Below are 20923 nucleotides of genomic sequence, written 5' to 3'. Positions count from 1 at the left end.
TTGTTCTTGGTTGTGAGGAAAACAAGAGTCTGAGCCCCAGCACAATACTATTATAGTCACCTTTTACCTCTATTGTGTGAGTACCCTTTGCTTCAGAAACATTTCAGTGTCACTGTTTGCCATATTTCTCAATGTAATGTTACTGTACTGAAATGGGGAATCTCCTGCTGCAGCTCAGGATAGAGTAGAAATTGCTTGTGCCCATTTTTGGTTTCAAACACGAGGCTTGAATCTGACTAAAAATAGGTTGATGGGCTTTATCGCCTTTACATGGGCAAGCTGAGTGTGCCTAATGAGTATCTTTACAGGCAGCTCAATTCTTCACTAAATTGGCCATTTTCATCCTTGGCACTGTTTGGAGGTGTGTGGTTATCATAGATTATCATAGAATTTACAGTGCAGAAGGAGGCCATTCGGCCCATCGAGTCTGCACTGGCTCTTGGAAAGAGCACCCTACCCAAGGTCAACACCTCCACCCTATCCCCATAACCCAGTAACCCCACCCAACACTAAGGGCAATTTTGGACACTTAAGGGCAATTTATCATGGCCAACCCACCTAACACCTATGCCTGAGTTCAATCTCCTGATCTGCCAACCAAATCAAAGAGGTGAGATTGCTACGCATGGAAACAAGTTCTGGGGAAATCTCGTCCCCGCTGCGCTGAACATAATTGATTCCTCAATTACACACTTAGAGCAGAAAGGTCTGGGATAGTGGGTAGCTATCACCCTGGTACCTTGGACCATGCTGTCTGTAAGCGAAGACCTCTTTTCAGGCCACCCCCACTTGCTGTCTGTTGGCGCCACCCACTGCTCCAGGCACAGAGGGATCTTCCCACTGTGCAAGAGGTTGGGTGGCTTCATCAGATTGAAAGATATCGGCCATAGTGTCCTCCCCAATGATCCGACCCCCCGCCCCTGCAGATAATCCAACAGTGTCAGAAGCTTTTTCCCAGGGGAGAGGGGTCAATTACTAGGGGGCATAGGTTTAAGGTGCGAGGGTCAAGGTTTAGAGGAGATGTGCGAGGGAAGTTTTTTTGCACAGAGGGTAGTGGGTGCCTGGAACTCGCTGCCGGAGGAGGTGGTGGAAGCAGGGACGATAGTGACGTTTAAGGGGCATCTTGACAAAAAAATTAAGAGGATGGGAATAGAGGGACACGGACCCAGGAAGGGTAGAAGGCTTTAGGTGAGACGGGCAGCATGGTCAGTGCAGGAGGGCCGAAGGGCCTGTTCCTGTGCTGTACTTTTCTTTGTTCTTTAGTGCCTCATCCTGACCTGATATCCTCCCCCACCAATGTCTAAAACTCCACCCTTATATCTTGTTCACTTACTTCAAAACTTACCTTTCCCTTTTTTCAAAATAAATTTAGAGTACCCAATTTTTTTTTTTCCCAATTAAAGGGCAATTTAGTGTGGCCAATCCACCTACCCTGCACATAAGAACATAAGAACTAGGAGCAGGAGTAGGCCATCTGGCCCCTCGAGCCTGCTCCGCCATTCAATGAGATCATGGCTGATCTTTTGTGGACTCAGCTCCACTTTCCGGCCCGAACACCATAACCCTTAATCCCTTTATTCTTCAAAAAACTATCTATCTTTACCTTAAAAACATGTAATGAAGGAGCCTCAACTGCTTCACTGGGCAAGGAATTCCATAGATTCACAACCCTTTGGGTGAAGAAGTTCCTCCTAAACTCAGTTCTAAATCTACTTCCCCTTTTTTGAGGCTATGCCCCCTAGTTCTGCTGTCACCCGCCAGTGGAAACAACCTGCCCGCATCTATCCTATCTATTCCCTTCATAATTTTAAATGTTTCTATAAGATCTCCCCTCATCCTTCTAAATTCCAACGAGTACAGTCCCAGTCTACTCAACCTCTCCTCATAATCCAACCCCTTCAGCTCTGGGATTAACCTAGTGAATCTCCTCTGCACACCCTCCAGCGCCAGTACGTCCTTTCTCAAGTAAGGAGACCAAAACTGAACACAATACTCCAGGTGTGGCCGCACTAACACCTTATACAATTGCAACATAACCTCCCTAGTCTTAAACTCCATCCCTCTAGCAATGAAGGACAAAATTCCATTTGCCTTCTTAATCACCTGTTGCACTTGTAAACCAACCTTCTGTGACTCATGCACTAGCACACCCAAGTCTCTCTGAACAGCGGCATGCTTTAATATTTTATCGTTTAAATAATAATCCCGTTTGCTGTTATTCCTACCAAAATGGATAACCTCACATTTGTCAACATTGTATTCCATCTGCCAGACCCGAGCCCATTCACTTAACCTATCCAAATCCCTCTGCAGACTTCCAGTATCCTCTGCACTTTTCGCTTTACCACTCATCTTAGTGTCATCTGCAAACTTGGACACATTGCCCTTGGTCCCCAACTCCAAATCATCAATGTAAATTGTGAACAATTGTGGGCCCAACACGGATCCCTGAGGGACACCACTAGCTACTGATTGCCAACCAGAGAAACACCCATTTATCCCAACTCTTTGCTTTCTATTAATTAACCAATCCTCTATCCATGCTACTACTTTACCCTTAATGCCATGCATCTTTATCTTATGCAGCAACCTTTTGTGTGGCACCTTGTCAAAGGCTTTCTGGAAATCCAGATATACCACATCCATCGGCTCCCCGTTATCTACTGCACTGGTAATGTCCTCAAAAAATTCCACTAAATTAGTTAGGCACGACCTGCCTTTTACGAACCCATGCTGCGTCTGCCCAATGGGACAATTTCTATCCAGATGCCTCGCAATTTCTTCCTTGATGATAGATTCCAGCATCTTCCCTATTACCGAAGTTAAACTCACTGGCCTATAATTTCCTGCTTTCTGCCTACCTCCTTTTTTAAACAGTGGCGTCACGTTTGCTAATTTCCAATCCACCGGGACCATCCCAGAGTGGTTGGTAGTGGGCAAGGGATTTTGGCAGATCAGCAACTCATCCTCCTGACTTCACAACCACAGCTCCTTCAACATTGACATTTCAGTGGCTTCTGCAAAATCAGGAGGCGCAGGTCTGATCCTCCTCCAACTCAGAACCACCAAACTCCAGCAAGATGGCCAAAAAGAGCCAATAGTCCCATCATTTGCATATATAGGAAACCTGACATCTACTCCAGGTGTCCTGGGGACACCTGAAAAATGGGCCCAACAAATCTAGCAGCAACGTAGGCCTGGACCATCCCACTGCAAAATCCGTGATTGGTACCAATGTCTACTCGGCACAAAAATATCAAATTGAGTCACTAGTTTGTTTGATTGTGTACATCAGCTTTCAGACTGAATAAGGTACTGCAAGTGTCAACTCCCCCCCGCCCCCCATAGTGGGACATTGTTGGGGGTGAGGTTAACTAACAATTTACACTACCTAGCTTCAGGCTCGCAGGATCATGGTTTCTGTTCTCTGGAATATGGGTGGGACTAGAGGCCAACAATGGGTGAGTTTAATCATGCAGTGTGTACACAGGGTGGTTGCGGGGCTGTGGAAAGTAATCCTGTTTCCATTGAATCCCACTGAGAATGGGGAAATCTGCACTTTAGGAAGGGAAACATCAATTTGCCCATCAGCAAATCTCCCTCCATTCAAAAGGGACTCAGTGAAAGGAGGTAAGGTTAAAAAGTAAGGAAGTGTATTGGCTGTGGGTTTCAATGGTTCAAAGAGAGGAAGATGGTGATTTAACAATTGAAATCATGTATCACCCAGGAATAACATTATGGGTTCATTAGAGACAGTGTAGGATGAGTCAAAAACTCTCAGCCAAAGGGTTAATCAGAGAACTTCAGCACACAGTTCGTCAGAGACAGAGTGAAATAGGGACCTTCAGCATCAGGTTAATTAGAGTCAGCCCCAGGTTAATCAAAGACAGTCAGCATGGGGTGAATCAGAGAGAGTGTGCAGGAGGGAAATCAGAAAGAGAATGCATGGGGCTAATCAGAGAGAGTTAACATGTGGTTAAACAGAGAGAGTCAGCACAGGGTTAATCAGAGAGAGTCAGCACGGGCTTAATCAGAGAGATTCAGCATGGGCTTAATCAGAGAGAGTCAGTATGGTGTGAATCAAATAGAGTCAGTACGGGGTTAATCAGAGAGAGCCAGGGTGGGGTTAAACTGAGAGAGTCAGCATGTGGTTAATTGGAAAGAGTCAGCACAGGGTTAATTAGAGAGTATCAGCAAGAGGTTCATAGAATCATAGAATTTAAATTCTATGATTCTATGATAATCAGAGAGATTCAGCATGAGAAGGCTGCGGTTGTTGGGACTGTACTACAGACCTCCCAACAGCACGCGTGAGATAGAGGTACAAATATGTAAACAGATTATGGAAAGATGTAGGAGCAACAGGGTAGTGGTGATAGGAGATTATAATTTTCCCAACATTGACTGGGATACACATAGTGTCAGAGGTTTAGATGGAGCAGAATTTGTAATGAGCATCCAGGAGGGTTTTCTAGAGCAGTATGTAAATAATCCAACTCGGGAATGGGCCAGACTGGACCTGGTGTTGGGGAATGAGCCCAGCCAGGTGGTTGAAGTTTCAGTAGGGGATTACTTTCGGAGTAGTGATCACAATTCCCTAAGTTTTAGAATACTCATGGACAAAGACGAGAGTGGTCCTAAAGGAAGAGTGCTAAATTGGGGGTAAGCCAACTATACCAAAATTCGGCAGGAGCTGGGGAATGTGGATTGGGAGCAGCTGTTTGAAGGTAAATCCACATTTGATATGTGGGAGGCTTTTAAAGAGAGGTTGATTAGAGTGCAGGACAGACATGTCCCTGAGAAAATGAGGGATAGAAATGGCAAGAATAGGGAACCATGGATGACAGGTGAAATTGTGAGACTAGCTAAGAGGAAAAAGGAAGCATACATAAGGTCAAGGCAACTGAAGACAGACGAAGCTTTGGAAGAATATCGGGAATGTAGAACCAATCTGAAACGAGGAATCAAGAGGGCTAAAAGGGATCATGAAATAGCTTTAGCATACAGGGTTAAAGATAATCCCAAAGCATTATATTCATATATGAGGAGCAAGAGGGTAACTAGAGAAAGGGTTGGCCCACTCAAGGACAAAGGAGAAAATTTATGCGTGGAGCCAGAGAAAATGCGTGAGATTCTTAACGAGTACTTTCCATCAGTATTCACCGAGGAGAGGGACATGACGGATGTTGAGGTTAGGCATAGATGTTTGATTACTCTAGGTCAAGTCGGCATAAGGAGGCCGGATGTGTTGGGTATTCGAAAAGGTATTAAGGTGGACAGGTCCCCAGGTCCGGATGGGATCTATCCCAGGTTACTGGGGGAAGTGAGAGAGGAAAAAGCTGGGGCCTTAACAGATATCTTTGCAGCATCCTTGAACACAGGTGAGGTACCGGAGGACTGAAGAATTGCTAATGTTGTCCCCTTGTTTAAGAAGGGTAGCAGGGATAATCCAGGTAATTATAGACCAGTGAGCCTGACAGCAGTGGTAGGGAAGCTGCTGGAGAAGATATTGAGGGGTAGGATCTATTCCCATTTGGAAGAAAATGGGCTTATCAGTCATAGGCAGCATGGTTTTATGCAGGGAATTACCAACTTAATAGAATTCTTTGAGGAAGTGACAAAGATGATTGATGAGGGAAGGGCTGTAGATGTCATATACATGGACTTCAGTAAGGCATTACATAAAGTTCCCCATGGTAGGCTGATGGAAAAAGTGAAGTTTCATTGATCCAGTGTGTACTAGCTAGATGGATAAAGAACTGACTGGGCGACAGGAGACAAAGAGTAGTAGTGGAAGGGAGTTTCTCAAAATAGAGAACTGCTACCAGTGGTGTTCCACAGGGATCCGTGCTGGGACCACTATTGTTTGTGATATACATAAATGATCTGGAGGAAGGTATAGGTGGTCTGATTAGCAAGTTTGCAGATGACACTAAGATTGGTGGAGTAGCAGGTAGTGAAGGGGATTGTCAGAGAATACAACAGAATATAGATAGATTGGGGAGTTGGGCGGAGAAATGGCAGATGGAGTTCAATCCAGGCAAATGCGAGATGATGCATTTTGGAAGATCCAATTCAAGAGCGGACTATACCGTAAATGGAAAAACCCTGGGGAAAACTGATGTACAGACAGATCTGGGTGTTCAGATCTATTGTACCCTGAAGATGGCTGCGCAGGTCGATAGAGTGGTGGGCAGCACGGTAGCATTGTGGATAGCACAATCGCTTCACAGCTCCAGAGTCCCAGGTTCGATTCCGGCTTAGGTCACTGCCTGTGTGGAGTCTGCACATCCTCACCGTGTGTGCGTGGGTTTCCTCCGGGTGCTCCGGTTTCCTCCTACAGTCACAAAGATGTGCAGGTTAGGTGGATTGGCCATGATAAATTGCCCTTAGTGTCCAAAATTGCCCTTAGTGTTGGGTGGGGTTACTTGGTTGTGGGGATAGGGTGGAGGTGTAGGGTAGGGTGCTCTTTCCAAGAGCCGGTGCAGACTCGATGGGCCGAATGGCCTCCTTCTGCACTGTAAATTCTATGATTCATACAGCATGCTTCCCTTCATCGGAAGGCGTATTGAGTACAAGAGTTGGCAGGTCATGTTTCAGTTGTATAAGACTTTGGTTCGGCCACATTTGGAATACTGCGTACAGTTCTGGTCGCCACATCACCAAAAGGATGTGGATGCTTTGGATAAGGTGCAGAGGAGGTTCACCAGAGTGTTGCCTGGTATGGAGGGTGCTAGCTATGAAGAAAGGTTGAGTAGATTAGGATTATTTTCATTAGAAAGACGGAGGTTGAGGGGACCATATTGAGGTCTACAAAATCATGAGAAGTATAGTCAAGGTGGATAGCAAGAAGCTTTTCCCCAGAGTGGGGGACTCAATTACTAGGGGCCACGAGTTCAAGGTCAGAGGGGAAAAGTTTCAGGGAGATATGTGTGGAAAGTTCTTTATGTGAGGATGGTGCGTGCCTGGTACGCATTGACGGCGAAGGTGGTAGAGGCGGGCACGATAGCATTATTTAAGATGAATCCAGATAGATACATGAATGGGCAGGGATATAAAGGGATACAGATCCTTAGAAAATAGGCGACAGTTTTAGATAGAGGATCTGGATCTGGAGGGCCGAAGGGCCTGTTCCTGTGCTGTAATATTTCTTTGTTCTTTGTTCTTTCTTAATCAGACAGGTTCAGCACCAGTTTAATCAGTGATTCAGCATGGGGTTACTCAGAGAGAGTCAGCAGAGGGTTAAAAAGAGAGAGTCAGCACAGGGTTAATCAGAGAGTGTCAGCACCGGGTTAATCAGAGAGAGTCAGCACGGGGTTAATCAGAGAGAGTCAGCACGGGATTAAGCAGAGAGAATCAGCACGGAGTTAATCAGAGAGAGTCAGCACGGTGTTAATCAGAGTGAGTCAGCACGGTGTTAATCAGAGAGAGTCAGTACGCGGTTAATCAGAGAGAGTCATCACGGGGTTAAATAGAGAGGGTCTGTATGGGATAATCAGAGAGAGTCAGCACGGTGTTAATCAGTGAGAGATAGCACGGGGTTAATGAGAGAGTTAGTACAGGATTAATCAGAGAGAGTCAGCACGGGGTTAATCAGAGAGAGTCAGTATGCGGTTATTCAGAGAGAGTCATCATTGGGTTAATCAGAGAGTGTCTGTATGGGATAATCAGAGAGAGTCAGAACGGTGTTAATCAGAGAGAGGTAGCATGGGGTTAATCAGAGAGGGTCTGTGTGGAATAATCAGAGAGAGTCATCACGGGGTTAATCAGAAAAGGTCTGTATGGGATAATCAGAGAGAGTCAGCACGGTGTTAATCAGCGAGAGATAGCACGGGGTTAATGAGAGACTAAGTACAGGCTTATCAGAGAGAGTCAACACAGGGTTAAACAGAGAGAGCCAGCACGGGTTTAATCAGAGAGAGTTATTTTGGGGTTAATCAGAGAGAGTCAGTACGGGGTTAATTAGAGAGAGTCAGCACAGTGTTAATCAGAGAGGGTCAGCACGGTGTTAATCAGAGAGAGTCAGCACGGGGTTAATCAGAGAGAGTCAGCACGGGGTTAATCAGAGAGTCAGCATGTGGGTTAATCAGAGAGAGTCAGCACGGTGTTAATCAGAGAGAGTCAGTACGCGGTTAATCAGAGAGAGTCATCACGGGGTTAAATAGAGAGGGTCTGTATGGGATAATCAGAGAGAGTCAGCACGGTGTTAATCAGTGAGAGATAGCACGGGGTTAATGAGAGAGTTAGTACAGGATTAATCAGAGAGGGTCAGCACGGGGTTAATCAGAGAGAGTCAGTATGCGGTTATTCAGAGAGAGTCATCATTGGGTTAATCAGAGAGGGTCTGTATGGGATAATCAGAGAGAGTCAGAACGGTGTTAATCAGAGAGAGTCAGCACGGGGTTAATCAGAGAGAGTCAGCATGGGCTTAATCAGAGAGAGTCAGCACGCGGTTAATCAGAGAGTGTCATCACGGGGTTAATCAGAGAGAGTCAGTACAGGGTTAATCAGAGAGAGTCATCACGGGGTTAATCAGAGAGAGTCAGTACGGGGTTAATCAGAGAGAGTCATCACGGGGTTAATCACAGAGGGTCTGTATGGGATAATCAGAGAGAGTCAGCACTGTGTTAATCAGCGAGACAAAGCATGGGGTTAATGAGGGAGTTAGTACAGGATTAATCAGAGAGAGATAGCATGAGGTTAATCAGAGAGTTGGTACAGGGTTAATCAGAGGCAGTCAGTATAGGGTTAATCAGAGAGAGTCAGCACGTGATTAATAAGACAGATTTAGCACAGGGTTGCTGAGAGAGAGTCAGCCCGGGGTTAATCAGAGACTGTCAGAACGAGGTTAATCGGAGTGAGTTAGCGCGGGTTAATCAGAGATAGTCAGTACAAGGTTAATCAGAGAGAGTCAGCACAGGGTTAATCAGAGACAGTCAGCATGAGCTTATTCAGAGAGAGTCAGCAGGGGTTAATCAGAGAGTCAGCAGAGTGTTAATCAGAGAAAGTCAGCACAGGGTTAATCAGAGAGAGTCAGCACGGGGTTAATCAGAGAGAGTCAGCACGGGGTTAATCAGAGAGAGCCAGCACGGGTTTAATCAGAGAGAGTCATTTTGGGGTTAATCAGAGAGTCATCACGGGGTTAATCAGAGAGAGTCAGTACGGGGTTAATCAGAGAGAGTCATCACGGGGTTAATCACAGAGGGTCTGTATGGGATAATCAGAGAGAGTCAGCACTGTGTTAATCAGCGAGACAAAGCATGGGGTTAATGAGGGAGTTAGTACAGGATTAATCAGAGAGAGATAGCATGAGGTTAATCAGAGAGTTGGTACAGGGTTAATCAGAGGCAGTCAGTACAGGGTTAATCAGAGAGAGTCAGCACGTGATTAATAAGACAGATTTAGCACAGGGTTGCTGAGAGAGAGTCAGCCCGGGGTTAATCAGAGACTGTCAGAACGAGGTTAATCGGAGTGAGTTAGCGCGGGTTAATCAGAGATAGTCAGTACAAGGTTAATCAGAGAGAGTCAGCACAGGGTTAATCAGAGACAGTCAGCATGAGCTTATTCAGAGAGAGTCAGCAGGGGTTAATCAGAGAGTCAGCAGAGTGTTAATCAGAGAAAGTCAGCACAGGGTTAATCAGAGAGAGTCAGCACGGGGTTAATCAGAGAGAGTCAGCACGGGGTTAATCAGAGAGAGCCAGCACGGGTTTAATCAGAGAGAGTCATTTTGGGGTTAATCAGAGAGTCAGCACGGGGTTAATCAGAGAGAGTCAGCATGCGGGTGAATCAGACAGAGTCAGCACAGTGTTAATCAGAGAGAGTCATCATGGGCTTAATCAGAGAGAGTCAGCACGGTGTTAATCAGAGAGAGTCACCACGGGGTTAATCAGAGAGAGGCAGCACGGGGTTAATCAGATAGAGTCAGCACGGGGTTAATCAGAGAGAGTCAGCATGGTCTTATTCAGCGAGTCAATCGGCGGTTAAACAGAGATAGACAGTACGGTATTAACCAGAAAGATTTAGCATGGGGTTAATCAGCAAGAGTCAGCACACTGTTGATCAGAGTTAGTACAGCGTTAATCAGCGAGAGTTAGTCGGGGTTAAACAGAGAATCAATAGCGGATTAACCAGAGACAGTCAGTACGGGATTAATCAGAGAGAGTCAGCATGTGGGTAATAAGACAGATTTAGCACAGGGTTGCTGAGAGAGAGTCAGCCTGGGGTTAATCAGAGGCCGTCAGTACGAGGTTAATCAGAGAGAGTTAGCGCGGGTTAATCAGAGATAGTCAGTACAACGTTACTCAGAGAGAGTCAGTACGGGGTTAATCAGACAGAGTCAGCACGAGTTAATCAGAGAGAGTCAGTACGCAGTTAATCAGAGAGAGTCAGCACGGGGTTAATCAGAGAGAGTGTACGGGGTTAATCAGAGAGAGTCAGCACGGGGTTAATCAGAGAGAGTCAACACGGGGTTAATCAGAGAGAATCAGCATGCGGGTTAATCAGAGAGCGTCAGCACGGTGTTAATCAGAGAGAGTCAGTACGCGGTTAATCAGAGAGAGACAGCATGGGCTTATTCAGAGAGAGTCAGCACGGGGTTAATCAGAGAGAGACAGCTTGGGGTTAATCAGAGAGTCAGCACAGGGTTAATCAGATAGAGTCAGCACGGGGTTAATCAGAGAGAGTCAGCATGGGCTTATTCAGAAAGTGAATCGGCGGTTAAACAGAGATAGACAGTACGGTATTAACCAGAAAGATTCAGCATGGGGTTAATCAGCAAGAGTCAGCACACTGTTGATCAGAGTTAGTACAGCGTTAATCAGCGAGGGTTAGTCGGGGTTAATCAGAGAATCAATAGCGGATTAACCAGAGACAGCCAGTACGGGATTAATCAGGAAGAGTCAGTACGGGATTAATCAGGAAGAGTCAGTATGGGATTAATCAGGAAGAGTCAGTATAAAATTAATCAGGAAGAGTCAGTATGGGATTTATCAAACAGAGTCAGTCAGGGGTTAATCAGAGAGTGTCTGCACAGGGTTAACCAGACAGTCAGCACAGCGTTATTCAGAGTATGGGCTATCTTGTCGTCACCTCCCTCTCTCCTACCCTCTTGTCAAATTGATCTTTTTCTGATTGGTACTTTAGGAGTCGTGCGCACCGGGTGTGGAACCTTGCTTCACCACCATCACCATGAACAACCTGGCACAGTGGCAAGAACCAGAGGACGAGCTGCCTGATGACTGTTTGGAGGGGAAGGACTGTCGATCCTTCTTCTGCTGCATCGATGATTGTCAAACTGGCACCTGGCGGAGGGGACACATCCGCATTCACATCTCCCGGCTGGATGTCTACTCCCGGGTTTTCTTTCCCACCGCCTTTCTACTTTTCAATCTTGTCTATTGGATATCTTACCTCTACCTGTGACCCATTGCCCTGGCTAAATTAATTCTACAATAAAAGATCTCCTGCTAAAGTTTTGACTCTCTTGTTTGTCTCAGTCCCTTTCTTGAAAAAGCTATATAAAAAATATGAAGGTGGAAGGCCGAGATGGAAATTCTTTCATGTGGGTTGAAGAAGAAAATAGAGGCCACTGTGAAGTATAAACACTGCCATGGGGGAGTTGGGCTGAATGGACTCTGTAATCCTGTGTGATGCTCTGGGTTGGGGTTTAAAGCAATACCCTCCCCTCCCCTACATTGCCTAACCGGTTAGATGGGTAGTGAGAGGTAAGGGTTATTCAGCAACATTACCACACCATGTTCTTTTCTTTACCAAACACCCTATATAAGGGCACCTTGCGGCTGGGGCTAACTGGTTGCTGATCCGGAGCAGAAACTGTTGATCCATTTACCAGCAACCATTCAAAAGATTCCTCTCTACAGCAAAAAGCCCCAGTAACACTGAGGCCAGATATGGCAAGTCAACTAAGGGAGTATAGCCATGGGAGCCTCGGTATCTCACAGTCACAATACTTTGCATCGGTATTCACCAAGGAGAGGGACATGATGGATGTTGAGGCTAGGGATGGATGTTTAAATACTCTAGGTCATGTCGGCATAAGGAAGGGGGAGATTTTGGATAATCTAAAAGGCATTAAGGTGGGCAAGTCCCCAGGACCGGATGGGATCTATCCCAGGTTTGTGAGGGAAGCGAGGGACGAAATAGCTGGATCTTAACAGATATCTTTGCAGCATCCTTGAGCACGGGTGAAGTGCTGGAGGACTGGAGAATTGTTAATGTTGTCCCTTTGTTTAAGAATGGTAGCAGGGATAATCCAGGGAATTATAGACCTGTGAGCTTGACGTCAGTGGTAGGCAAACTGTTGGAGAAGATACTGAGGGATAGGATCTATTCACATTTGGAAGAAAATAGACTTATCAGTGATAGGCAGCATGGTTTTGTGCAGGGAACGTCATGTCTTACAAACCTAATAGAATTCTTTGAGGCAGTGACAAAGCTCATTGATGAGGGAAGGGCTGTAGATGTCATATACATGGACTTCAGTAAAGCATTTGATAAGGTTTCCCATGGCAGGTTGATGGAAAAAGTGAAGTCGTATGGGGTTCAGTGTCTGGGAGTTCAGGTCCATTGTACCCTGAAGGTGGCAGCGCAGGTCAATAGAGTGGTCAAGAAGGCATACAGCATACCTGCCTTCATCGGACGGGGTATTGAGTACAAGAGTCGGCAGGTCATGTTACAGTTGTCTAGGACTTTGGTTAGGCCACATTTGGAATACTACATGCAGTTTTGGTTGCCACATTACCAGAAGGATGTGGATGCTTTAGAGAGGGTGTAGAGGAGGTTCACCAGGATGTTGCCTGGTATGGAGGGTGCTAGCTATGAAGAAAGGTTGAGTAGATTAGGATTGTTTTCATTGGAATGATGGAGGTTGAGGGGAAACCTGATTGAGGTCTACAAAATTATGAGAGGTATGGACAGGGTGGATAGCAACAAGCTTTTTCCAAGAATGGAGGTGTCAATTACAAGGGGTCACGATTTCAAGGTGAGAGGGGAAAAGTTTAAGGGAGATGTGCGTGGAAAGTTTTTTACACAGAGGGTGGTGGGTGCCTGGAATGCTTTGCCAGCGGAGGTGGTAGAGGCGGGTACGATAGCATCATTTAAGATGCATCTGGACAGATGTATAAACGGGTGGGGAACAGAGAGAAGTAGACCTTGGAAAATAGGCAACAGGTTTAGATAAAGGATCTGGATCGGCGCAGGCCTGGAGGGCCGAAGGGCCTGTTCCTGTGCTGTAATTGTCTTTGTTCTTTAGAACATAGAACATAGAACGATACAGCGCAGTACAGGCCCTTCGGCCCTCGATGTTGCACTGACATGGAAAAAAACTAAAGGCCATCTAACCTACACTATGCCCTTATCATCCATATGCTTATCCAATAAACTTTTAAATGCCCTCAATGTTGGCGAGTTCACTACTGTTGCAGGTAGGTCATTCCACGGCCTCACCACTCTTTGCGTAAAAAACCCACCTCTGACCTCTGTCCTATATCTATTACCCCTCAATTTAAGGCTATGTCCCCTCGTGCTAGCCACCTCCATCCGTGGGAGAAGGCTCTCGCTGTCCACCCTATCTAACCCTCTGATCATTTTGTATGCCTCTATTAAGTCACCTCTTAACCTTCTTCTCTCTAACGAAAACAAGTCCATCAGCCTTTCCACATAAGATTTTCCCTCCATACCAGGCAACATCCTGGTAAATATCCTCTGCACCCGTTCCAAAGCTTCCACGTCCTTCCTATAATGAGGCGACCAGAACTGTACGCAATACTCCAAATGCGGCCGTACTAGAGTTTTGTACAACTGCAACATGACCTCATGGCTCCGGAACTCAATCCCTCTACCAATAAAGGCCAACACACCATAGGCCTTCTTCACAACCCTATCAACCTGGGTGGCAACTTTCAGGGATCTATGTACATGGACACCGAGATCCCTCTGCTCATCCACACTACCAAGAATTTTACCATTAGCCAAATATTCCACATTCCTGGTATTCTTTCCAAAGTGAATCACCTCACACTTCTCCACATTAAACTCCATTTGCCACCTCTCAGCCCAGCTCTGCAGCTTATCTATGTCCCTCTGTAACCTGCAACATCCTTCCGCACTGTCTACAACTCCACCGACTTTAGTGTCGTCTGCAAATTTACTCACCCATCCTTCTGCTTTCTTCTTGTTCTTTGTCCCATTACTGTACCCCTTTGGAAGAGTCAATATTGCAATCTGAATTGGTGAGAGGCGTGAGCTCCTGGTGAACCTATGGGTTTTCATTCGAAACATCAAGAGCCTAAAATAAAAGTAAAATACTGCAGATGCTGGAAATCGGTAATAAAAACAGAAAGTGCTGATAAATATCAGTAGGCCTGGCAGCATCTGTGGAGAGAGAGTCTGCATGGACTCAAAAAGTTAACTCTGTTACTCCCTCCATAGATGTCCCGAGGATTTCCAGTATGTGCCTAATTTTGTATTGAAGAGCCGTGAGTTGGAGTCAGAGAATGGGGAAGTGTTACATTCTGAAGTGATTGAGTATTTCTGCCTGTTTACACACATCTCCAACACGTCTGGAGTACACGGGGGAAGAGCAACATCCAGAGAGCTGGATTCTCTGCCGGAGGGATGCTCCGGTTTTCCGGCGCCCGGGGGGTTCCCCGACGGCGTGGGGCTGCCTGACAATGAGAAACCCCATTGACCGGCCGACGTAACGGAGAATCCCGCTGGTGGGTGCAGAAATGTGGCACGGAGGGGCGGAGAATCCAGCCCAGATTGTAGACAGAGGAATTAGAGAAACCTAGAATGTAGAATTGGGAACGACACAACATTCAGGATGAGTTTGGGATGAGGAATCACTCGATGAGCCATATGGTCTCCTTTTGCAATGTATGGATTCCACGATAAAGATTCCTGCACTGATTCTCTCATTAAAACTGTGATGACTTGTTTTGATTAATTCCATGCTGTCTTATTTTTATTGACCCCGTACTGACTCTAGTTGATTAACCCCGTATTGACTCTCTTATTAACTCCAAGCTGACTCCCTGATTAACGCCATTCTGACTCTCAAATTAACCACATAATGACTGTCTATGATTAACCCCGTACTGACTACCTCTGATTATAAGAACATAAGAACTAGGAGTAGGAGTAGGCCATCTGGCCCCTCGAGCCTGCTCCGCCATTCAATGAGATCATGGCTGATCTTTTGTGGACTCAGCTCCACTTTCCGGCCCGAACACCATAACCCTTAATCCCTTTATTCTTCAAAAAACTATCTATCTTTACCTTAAAAGCATTTAATGAAGGAGCCTCAACTGCTTCACTGGGCAAGGAATTCCATTGATTCACAACCCTAAGGGTGAAGAAGTTCCTCCTAAACTCAGTCCTAAATCTACTTCCCCTTATTTTGAGGCTATGTTCCCTAGTTCTGCGTTCACCCGACAGTGGAAACAACCTGCCCGCATCGATCCTATCTATTCCCTTCATAATTTTAAATGTTTCTACAAGATCCTCCTATGCATACAAAATGATCAGAGGGTTAGATAGGGTGGACAGCGAGAGCCTTCTCCCGCGGATGGAGGTGGCTAGCACGAGGGGACATAGCCTTAAATTGAGGGGTAATAGATATAGGACAGAGGTCAGAGGTGGGTTTTTTACGCAAAGAGTGGTGAGGCCGTGGAATGCCCTACCTGCAACAGTAGTGAACATGCCAACATTGAGGGCATTTAAAAATTTATTGGATAAGCATATGGATGATAAGGGCATAGTGTAGGTTAGATGGCCTTTAGATTTTTTCCATGTCGGTGCAACATCGAGGGCCGAAGGGCCTGTACTGCGCTGTATCGTTCTATGTTCTATGTTCTATGTTCTATGTCTGCAACCCCTGTGCTGAATGTTACGTTCTGGTGCTTGGCTGGCTGGAATTAATGCACTACAGAACGTTTAGTTTGTGACTAATTGAATGTTTATTACTAAACAATAACGTGGGTCTGATAATAGTAAAACTATCAAAATCTACTAACTACTATATTAGTATTATTAAATTATCTAAGAGCTAATACAAATGCAACTATCCACTATGACAACTATCTCCAGATTCCCCCAGATACAGTGTCACTTGGTTGTCCTTTACCGCCAGCTACTGGTTGGAGGTCATATCTATTAATACTTACATGACTGCAGGGCAGCAGGTTGGTGCAATGGTTAGCATGGCGCCGAGGTCCCAGGTTGGATCCCGGCCCTGGGTCACTGTCCGTGTGCAGTTTGTACATTTTCCTATGTTTGCGTGGGTATCACCCCTACAACCCAAAGATGTGCTGGGTAGATGGATTGGCCATGCTAAATTGCCCCTTAATTAGGGAAAAATTAATTGGGTACTCTAAATTTATATATTTTTTAAAATATTTACCTGATTGCTTATACATATCATCACATCCCCTTTGCTTTGAAAATGAACAATATTTACATACATTATTTAAAATTAATATACAATACCTATGCTATGCATAATGCTTCAATTATTTACATGTTTAAAATCCATCACAATCTGTCTGGCTTTCTTCTGTGACTTGTCGACCTTCTAAGCACTGGTTGAACTTATGAGTTTGACTGGTTCTCAACTGTTTCTGAAGATGGTACTTGCTGTGTTTCTGTGCTTTGCACATCTTCAGCTTGTTCTGTTTGTGTGTGCTGAGGTAGCATTTGTTCAATTGTCCTGAGATTGCTTTTGACATCATCTGATGGTTCTGAAACAAGGGGTTGCTGAACCGTCAGCAAGGCTCTCCTGTTTTTTCCTTGAACTTGCCCTTCATCGGCGCCGGTGATGTATGCCTGCTGACCTGATGGTTGTATTACCTTTTGCACACTTCAACCATCCACATCCATCAGGAACTTCTACCCTAACTGTATCATTCTTTGCTAATGGTTGCAGACATTTTGTCGATAATACCTCTTCTGTCTCCTATTTTGAAATGTGAGCTTCTTCACAAGTTTCCGATTAGTTGGGGTTCCTGTGAGAGATATGGTAAGGTAGTTCTGAATTGTTGATTCATTAGCAATTGTAAAAGGTGATTAGCTCTATAGCTAGGTAAGGCAAGATAAGGATCTTCCTGACTGTACATAGCTTTTTTGAGCAGCTGCTTCACAATGTGAGCACCTTTTTCAGCCTTCCAATTGGAGTGTCAATAAAAAGGACTAGAATATGCCGAAAATCATAGCTCTGTGCGAACTCTGTGCATTCATGACTGCTAAAACATGGGCCATTGTCGCTCATGACAAATTTGAGGTATCACATGGTAAGCAAAAATGTCCTTGGCATCAAACATGATGATACACCTAGCTATTGAGTTTGCGAGTTGTACCACTTCTGGAAAGTTGGAGAAATAGTCGATCACTGACAGGTATTCTTTTCCTGCCAGATGGAACAGATCCATTCCCAATTTCTGCCATAGAATCGTAATTATTTCGCCCAGTTGCATGGGTTCTTTTTGTTGTTTGTACTGAAATTTCTGACAAGTTGCAGTTTTCTATCATGATCTGAATGTCTTGATTGATGCCTGGACAGTATACCGTGTCTCTATCTCTTCATTTGCATTTTTCTATGCCTTAGTGCCTCTCATGAATCTTCTGTAGAATCATAGACCTTAGAGATTGTAGTATGGCAATTCTGTTTTGTCTGAGCAAAAAAACATTGGCTGCACTTAGCTCCGCTCGAATGTTGTAATATTTGGAACAGGATTCTTTTGGCCATCCCTCAATGAGATATTTTATGATTCTCTGTAACATTTCATCTTTGTTGGTTTCTTCTCTGATCAATTTTCATTTCTCATTCGATACTGGAAGAGTTTCCGGCACAAGAATCACGTGTACTTGCACATCCTCATCCATGCGTTGTTCTTCCATTATATCCGTAGCTCAAGAGAGTGCATCAGCCACTATGATATGTTTTCTTGGAGTATATATGAGATTGAAGTCGTACCTCTGTAACTTCATCACATACGTTGTATTCTTGGTAACATCTCATTTAGATTTTTCTTTATTATCGCTACAAGTGGCCTCTGATCAGTTTCAACTAAAAATGTTGGTAGGCCATATAGGTAATCGTGGAATTTGTCTAAGTTTATCAGAGCTAAGCGTTTTTTCTCGATCTGAACATATTTATGCTGTGTCAGTCATTGACCTTGAAGCAAAGGCAATTGGAAGCCAATTTTCATTATTGCCTTGCTGCAATAACACTACTCCCAACCCATCTTTCGACACATTTGTCGACATTTTTGTCTTCTTTGTAGAGTCAAAAAATGTCAGCACTGGAGCTATTGTCAATGCTTCCTGTAGCATTCGCCGCTCTTTCAGGCCACTGGAAAATAGTATCCTTTTTGATAATTTCCCGCAAACATGTCATTTGTGCTGATAAATTAGGAATAAATTTTCCTATGAAATTTATCATACCTAGCACCCTGAGGACTCCTTTTTTGTCTGTTGGACAGGGCATGTTGAATATCGCCTTGTCCTTCTCCTGGTCTGGTTGTTTACCGCGAGCAGACAGTTTGTCTCCCAAGAATGTAATTTATTCGACACCAAACCGGCATTGGGCTTTATTTCATCTGAGACTATGGGCGGGATTCTCCGCTGCCTGATGCCGATATCGTAATTGGCAATGGGGCGGAGAATCCCTTCTGATGCACAAATCGGGGGAGGCGCCGGTTTGACGCCGGTTTTTGAATCTCCGCCCCCTCTAAAATGGCATCATCATGTCGCGGGCCGCACACTGTTGGAACGGCGTTGGCGTGTCATCGGAAGGCCCTCCCCCGATGCTCCGCTCCCGATGGGCCGATTTCCCAACTGCGTGGTTGACGTGTGGTCTGCGCGGTCGGGAACCCGGCGTGATGACTGCGGACTATGTCGAGCGCCGCCACAGTCGGCTGGCAGCCGTGCCGCTGGCCAAGAGCGCTTCTGTGAGAGCTGGGGGACTAGTGGGGTGTGGCCAGGGTATGGCCAGGTGGTGGCCTGTGGGGCAGTATTTGACAGATTGGTCCACGCATGGCCTGCGCGTGTTATACGGCACGACCGCTGCAGGTCATTGCTGTGCGCATGCGCGGGGCCATTCTCCGGACATTTTTGGTGTAGGAGCCGGGGCTAGCCCCTCACCAGTCCCGGAATCGGTGAGGGTTCGGCGCCAATTTTGGCATCGTACAACGCCCAGGAATTCTCCATTTCAGCCAGCACACAGCCGCTGAAACGGAGAATCTAGCCCCATACGTTTTTATGCTTCTCAGCACTTTGATAAGCATTTTGTCGTGCTCTTATTTTGTTGAACCTCAGACGATGATATAGAACATAGAACATAGAACGATACAGCGCAGTACAGGCCCTTCGGCCCTCGATGTTGCACCGACATGGAAAAAAAAAACTAAAGGCCATCTAATCTACACTATGCCATTATCATCCATATGCTTATCCAACAAATTTTTAAATGCCCTCAATGTTGGCGAGTTCACTACTGTTGCAGGTAGGGCATTCCACGGCCTCACCACTCTTTGCGTAAAAAACCCACCTCTGACCTCTGTCCTATATCTATTACCCCTCAATTTAAGGCTATGTCCCCTCGTGCTAGCCAGCTCCATCCGCGGGAGAAGGCTCTCGCTGTCCACCCTATCTAACCCTCTGATAATTTTGTATGCCTCTATTAAGTCACCTCTTAACCTTCTTCTCTCTAACGAAAACAACCTCAAGTCCATCAGCCTTTCCTCATAAGATTTTCCCTCCATACCAGGCAACATCCTGGTAAATCTCCTCTGCACCCGTTCCAAAGCTTCCACGTCCTTCCTATAATGAGGCGACCAGAACTGTACGCAATACTCCAAATGCGGCCGTACTAGAGTTTTGTACAACTGCAACATGACCTCATGGCTCCGGAACTCAATCCCTCTACCAATAAAGGCCAACACACCATAGGCCTTCTTCACAACCCTATCAACCTGGGTGGCAACTTTCAGGGATCTATGTACATGGACACCGAGATCCCTCTGCTCATCCACACTACCAAGAATTTTACCATTAGCCAAATATTCCGCATTCCTGTTATTCTTTCCAAAGTGAATCACCTCACACTTCTCCACATTAAACTCCATTTGCCACCTCTCAGCCCAGCTCTGCAGCTTATGATCTATCATCTATGTACACTCTGATGCCTGGGATTCCTTCTACGATGTGTTCCATTGCTGAAATAATACCAAATGGCATTCTGAGAAAACAGTGTTGTCAGAATGGAGTGTTAAAGGTGCACAGCTATGTACTCTCCTTATCCAAATTGAGTTGCCAAATACCATGTGATGCATCTAGCTTGCTAAAGCATGTCGCACTCCAACATAATCTCTTCTCATTTCGGAATTGGATAATGCTCCCTCTTTATGTTTCATTGAGATCTTTGGGATCCATGCAGATTCTCAGGTCATTATTTTGTTTCTTCATGCAGACGGTGGAGTTCACCCAATCCATTGGTTCTTCAATTCGTTTTATCACCCCCAGATTTGTCATCCTGCCCAGTTCATTTTTTAGTTGATACTTCAATGGAGCTGGTACTCACCTTGGATCATGTATGACTGGTTGCGCATTCTCTTTCAGTTGGATCTGGTACGTGAATGGCAAAAACTCTGAATCCTTGGAATATTTCTGGAAATGCTTTAAGGATTGAATCCACTGATGGACTTTGCATGGTTACAGCACAGTCAGCACTGTGTACTCTTTTTACCAATCCGAGTGCTTCACAGGCTTCCACTCCCAGTAATGATTCACGCTCAGCTTCTACAATGAAAATCTTCACCTCATGCATTTTATTCTTTACACTGACCTTTAGTTCGCATACTCCTAGAGTGTGAATTTCTTTGCCGATATAATCCTTCAAAATTATCAT

General features: G+C 45.3%; 1 protein-coding gene across 4 annotated transcripts in view; it reads left to right on the top strand.

Moving 5' to 3' along the window:
• The window catches only part of LOC119952085 (gamma-aminobutyric acid receptor subunit gamma-4-like), a 409052-nt gene extending 397582 nt beyond the window's left edge, over window positions 1-11470 (top strand). For 2 of the 4 annotated variants that reach the window (XM_038775633.1, XM_038775632.1), the window contains one exon: window positions 11143-11470. In XM_038775633.1, the coding sequence (XP_038631561.1) occupies window positions 11143-11421 (279 nt within the window). In that variant the 3' untranslated portion in view covers window positions 11422-11470. The remainder of the gene's footprint in view (window positions 1-11142) is intronic. The other 2 variants (XR_005457758.1, XR_005457757.1) reach the window with 2 other exon arrangements.
• The last annotated feature ends 9453 nt before the right edge of the window (window positions 11471-20923 follow it).

Source organism: Scyliorhinus canicula, chromosome 17 (assembly GCF_902713615.1).
Source record: "Scyliorhinus canicula chromosome 17, sScyCan1.1, whole genome shotgun sequence".
Lineage (NCBI taxonomy): Eukaryota > Metazoa > Chordata > Chondrichthyes > Carcharhiniformes > Scyliorhinidae > Scyliorhinus > Scyliorhinus canicula.
Note: the sequence above shows the minus strand (reverse complement) of the source record. Positions and strands in the feature narration are given on the sequence as shown.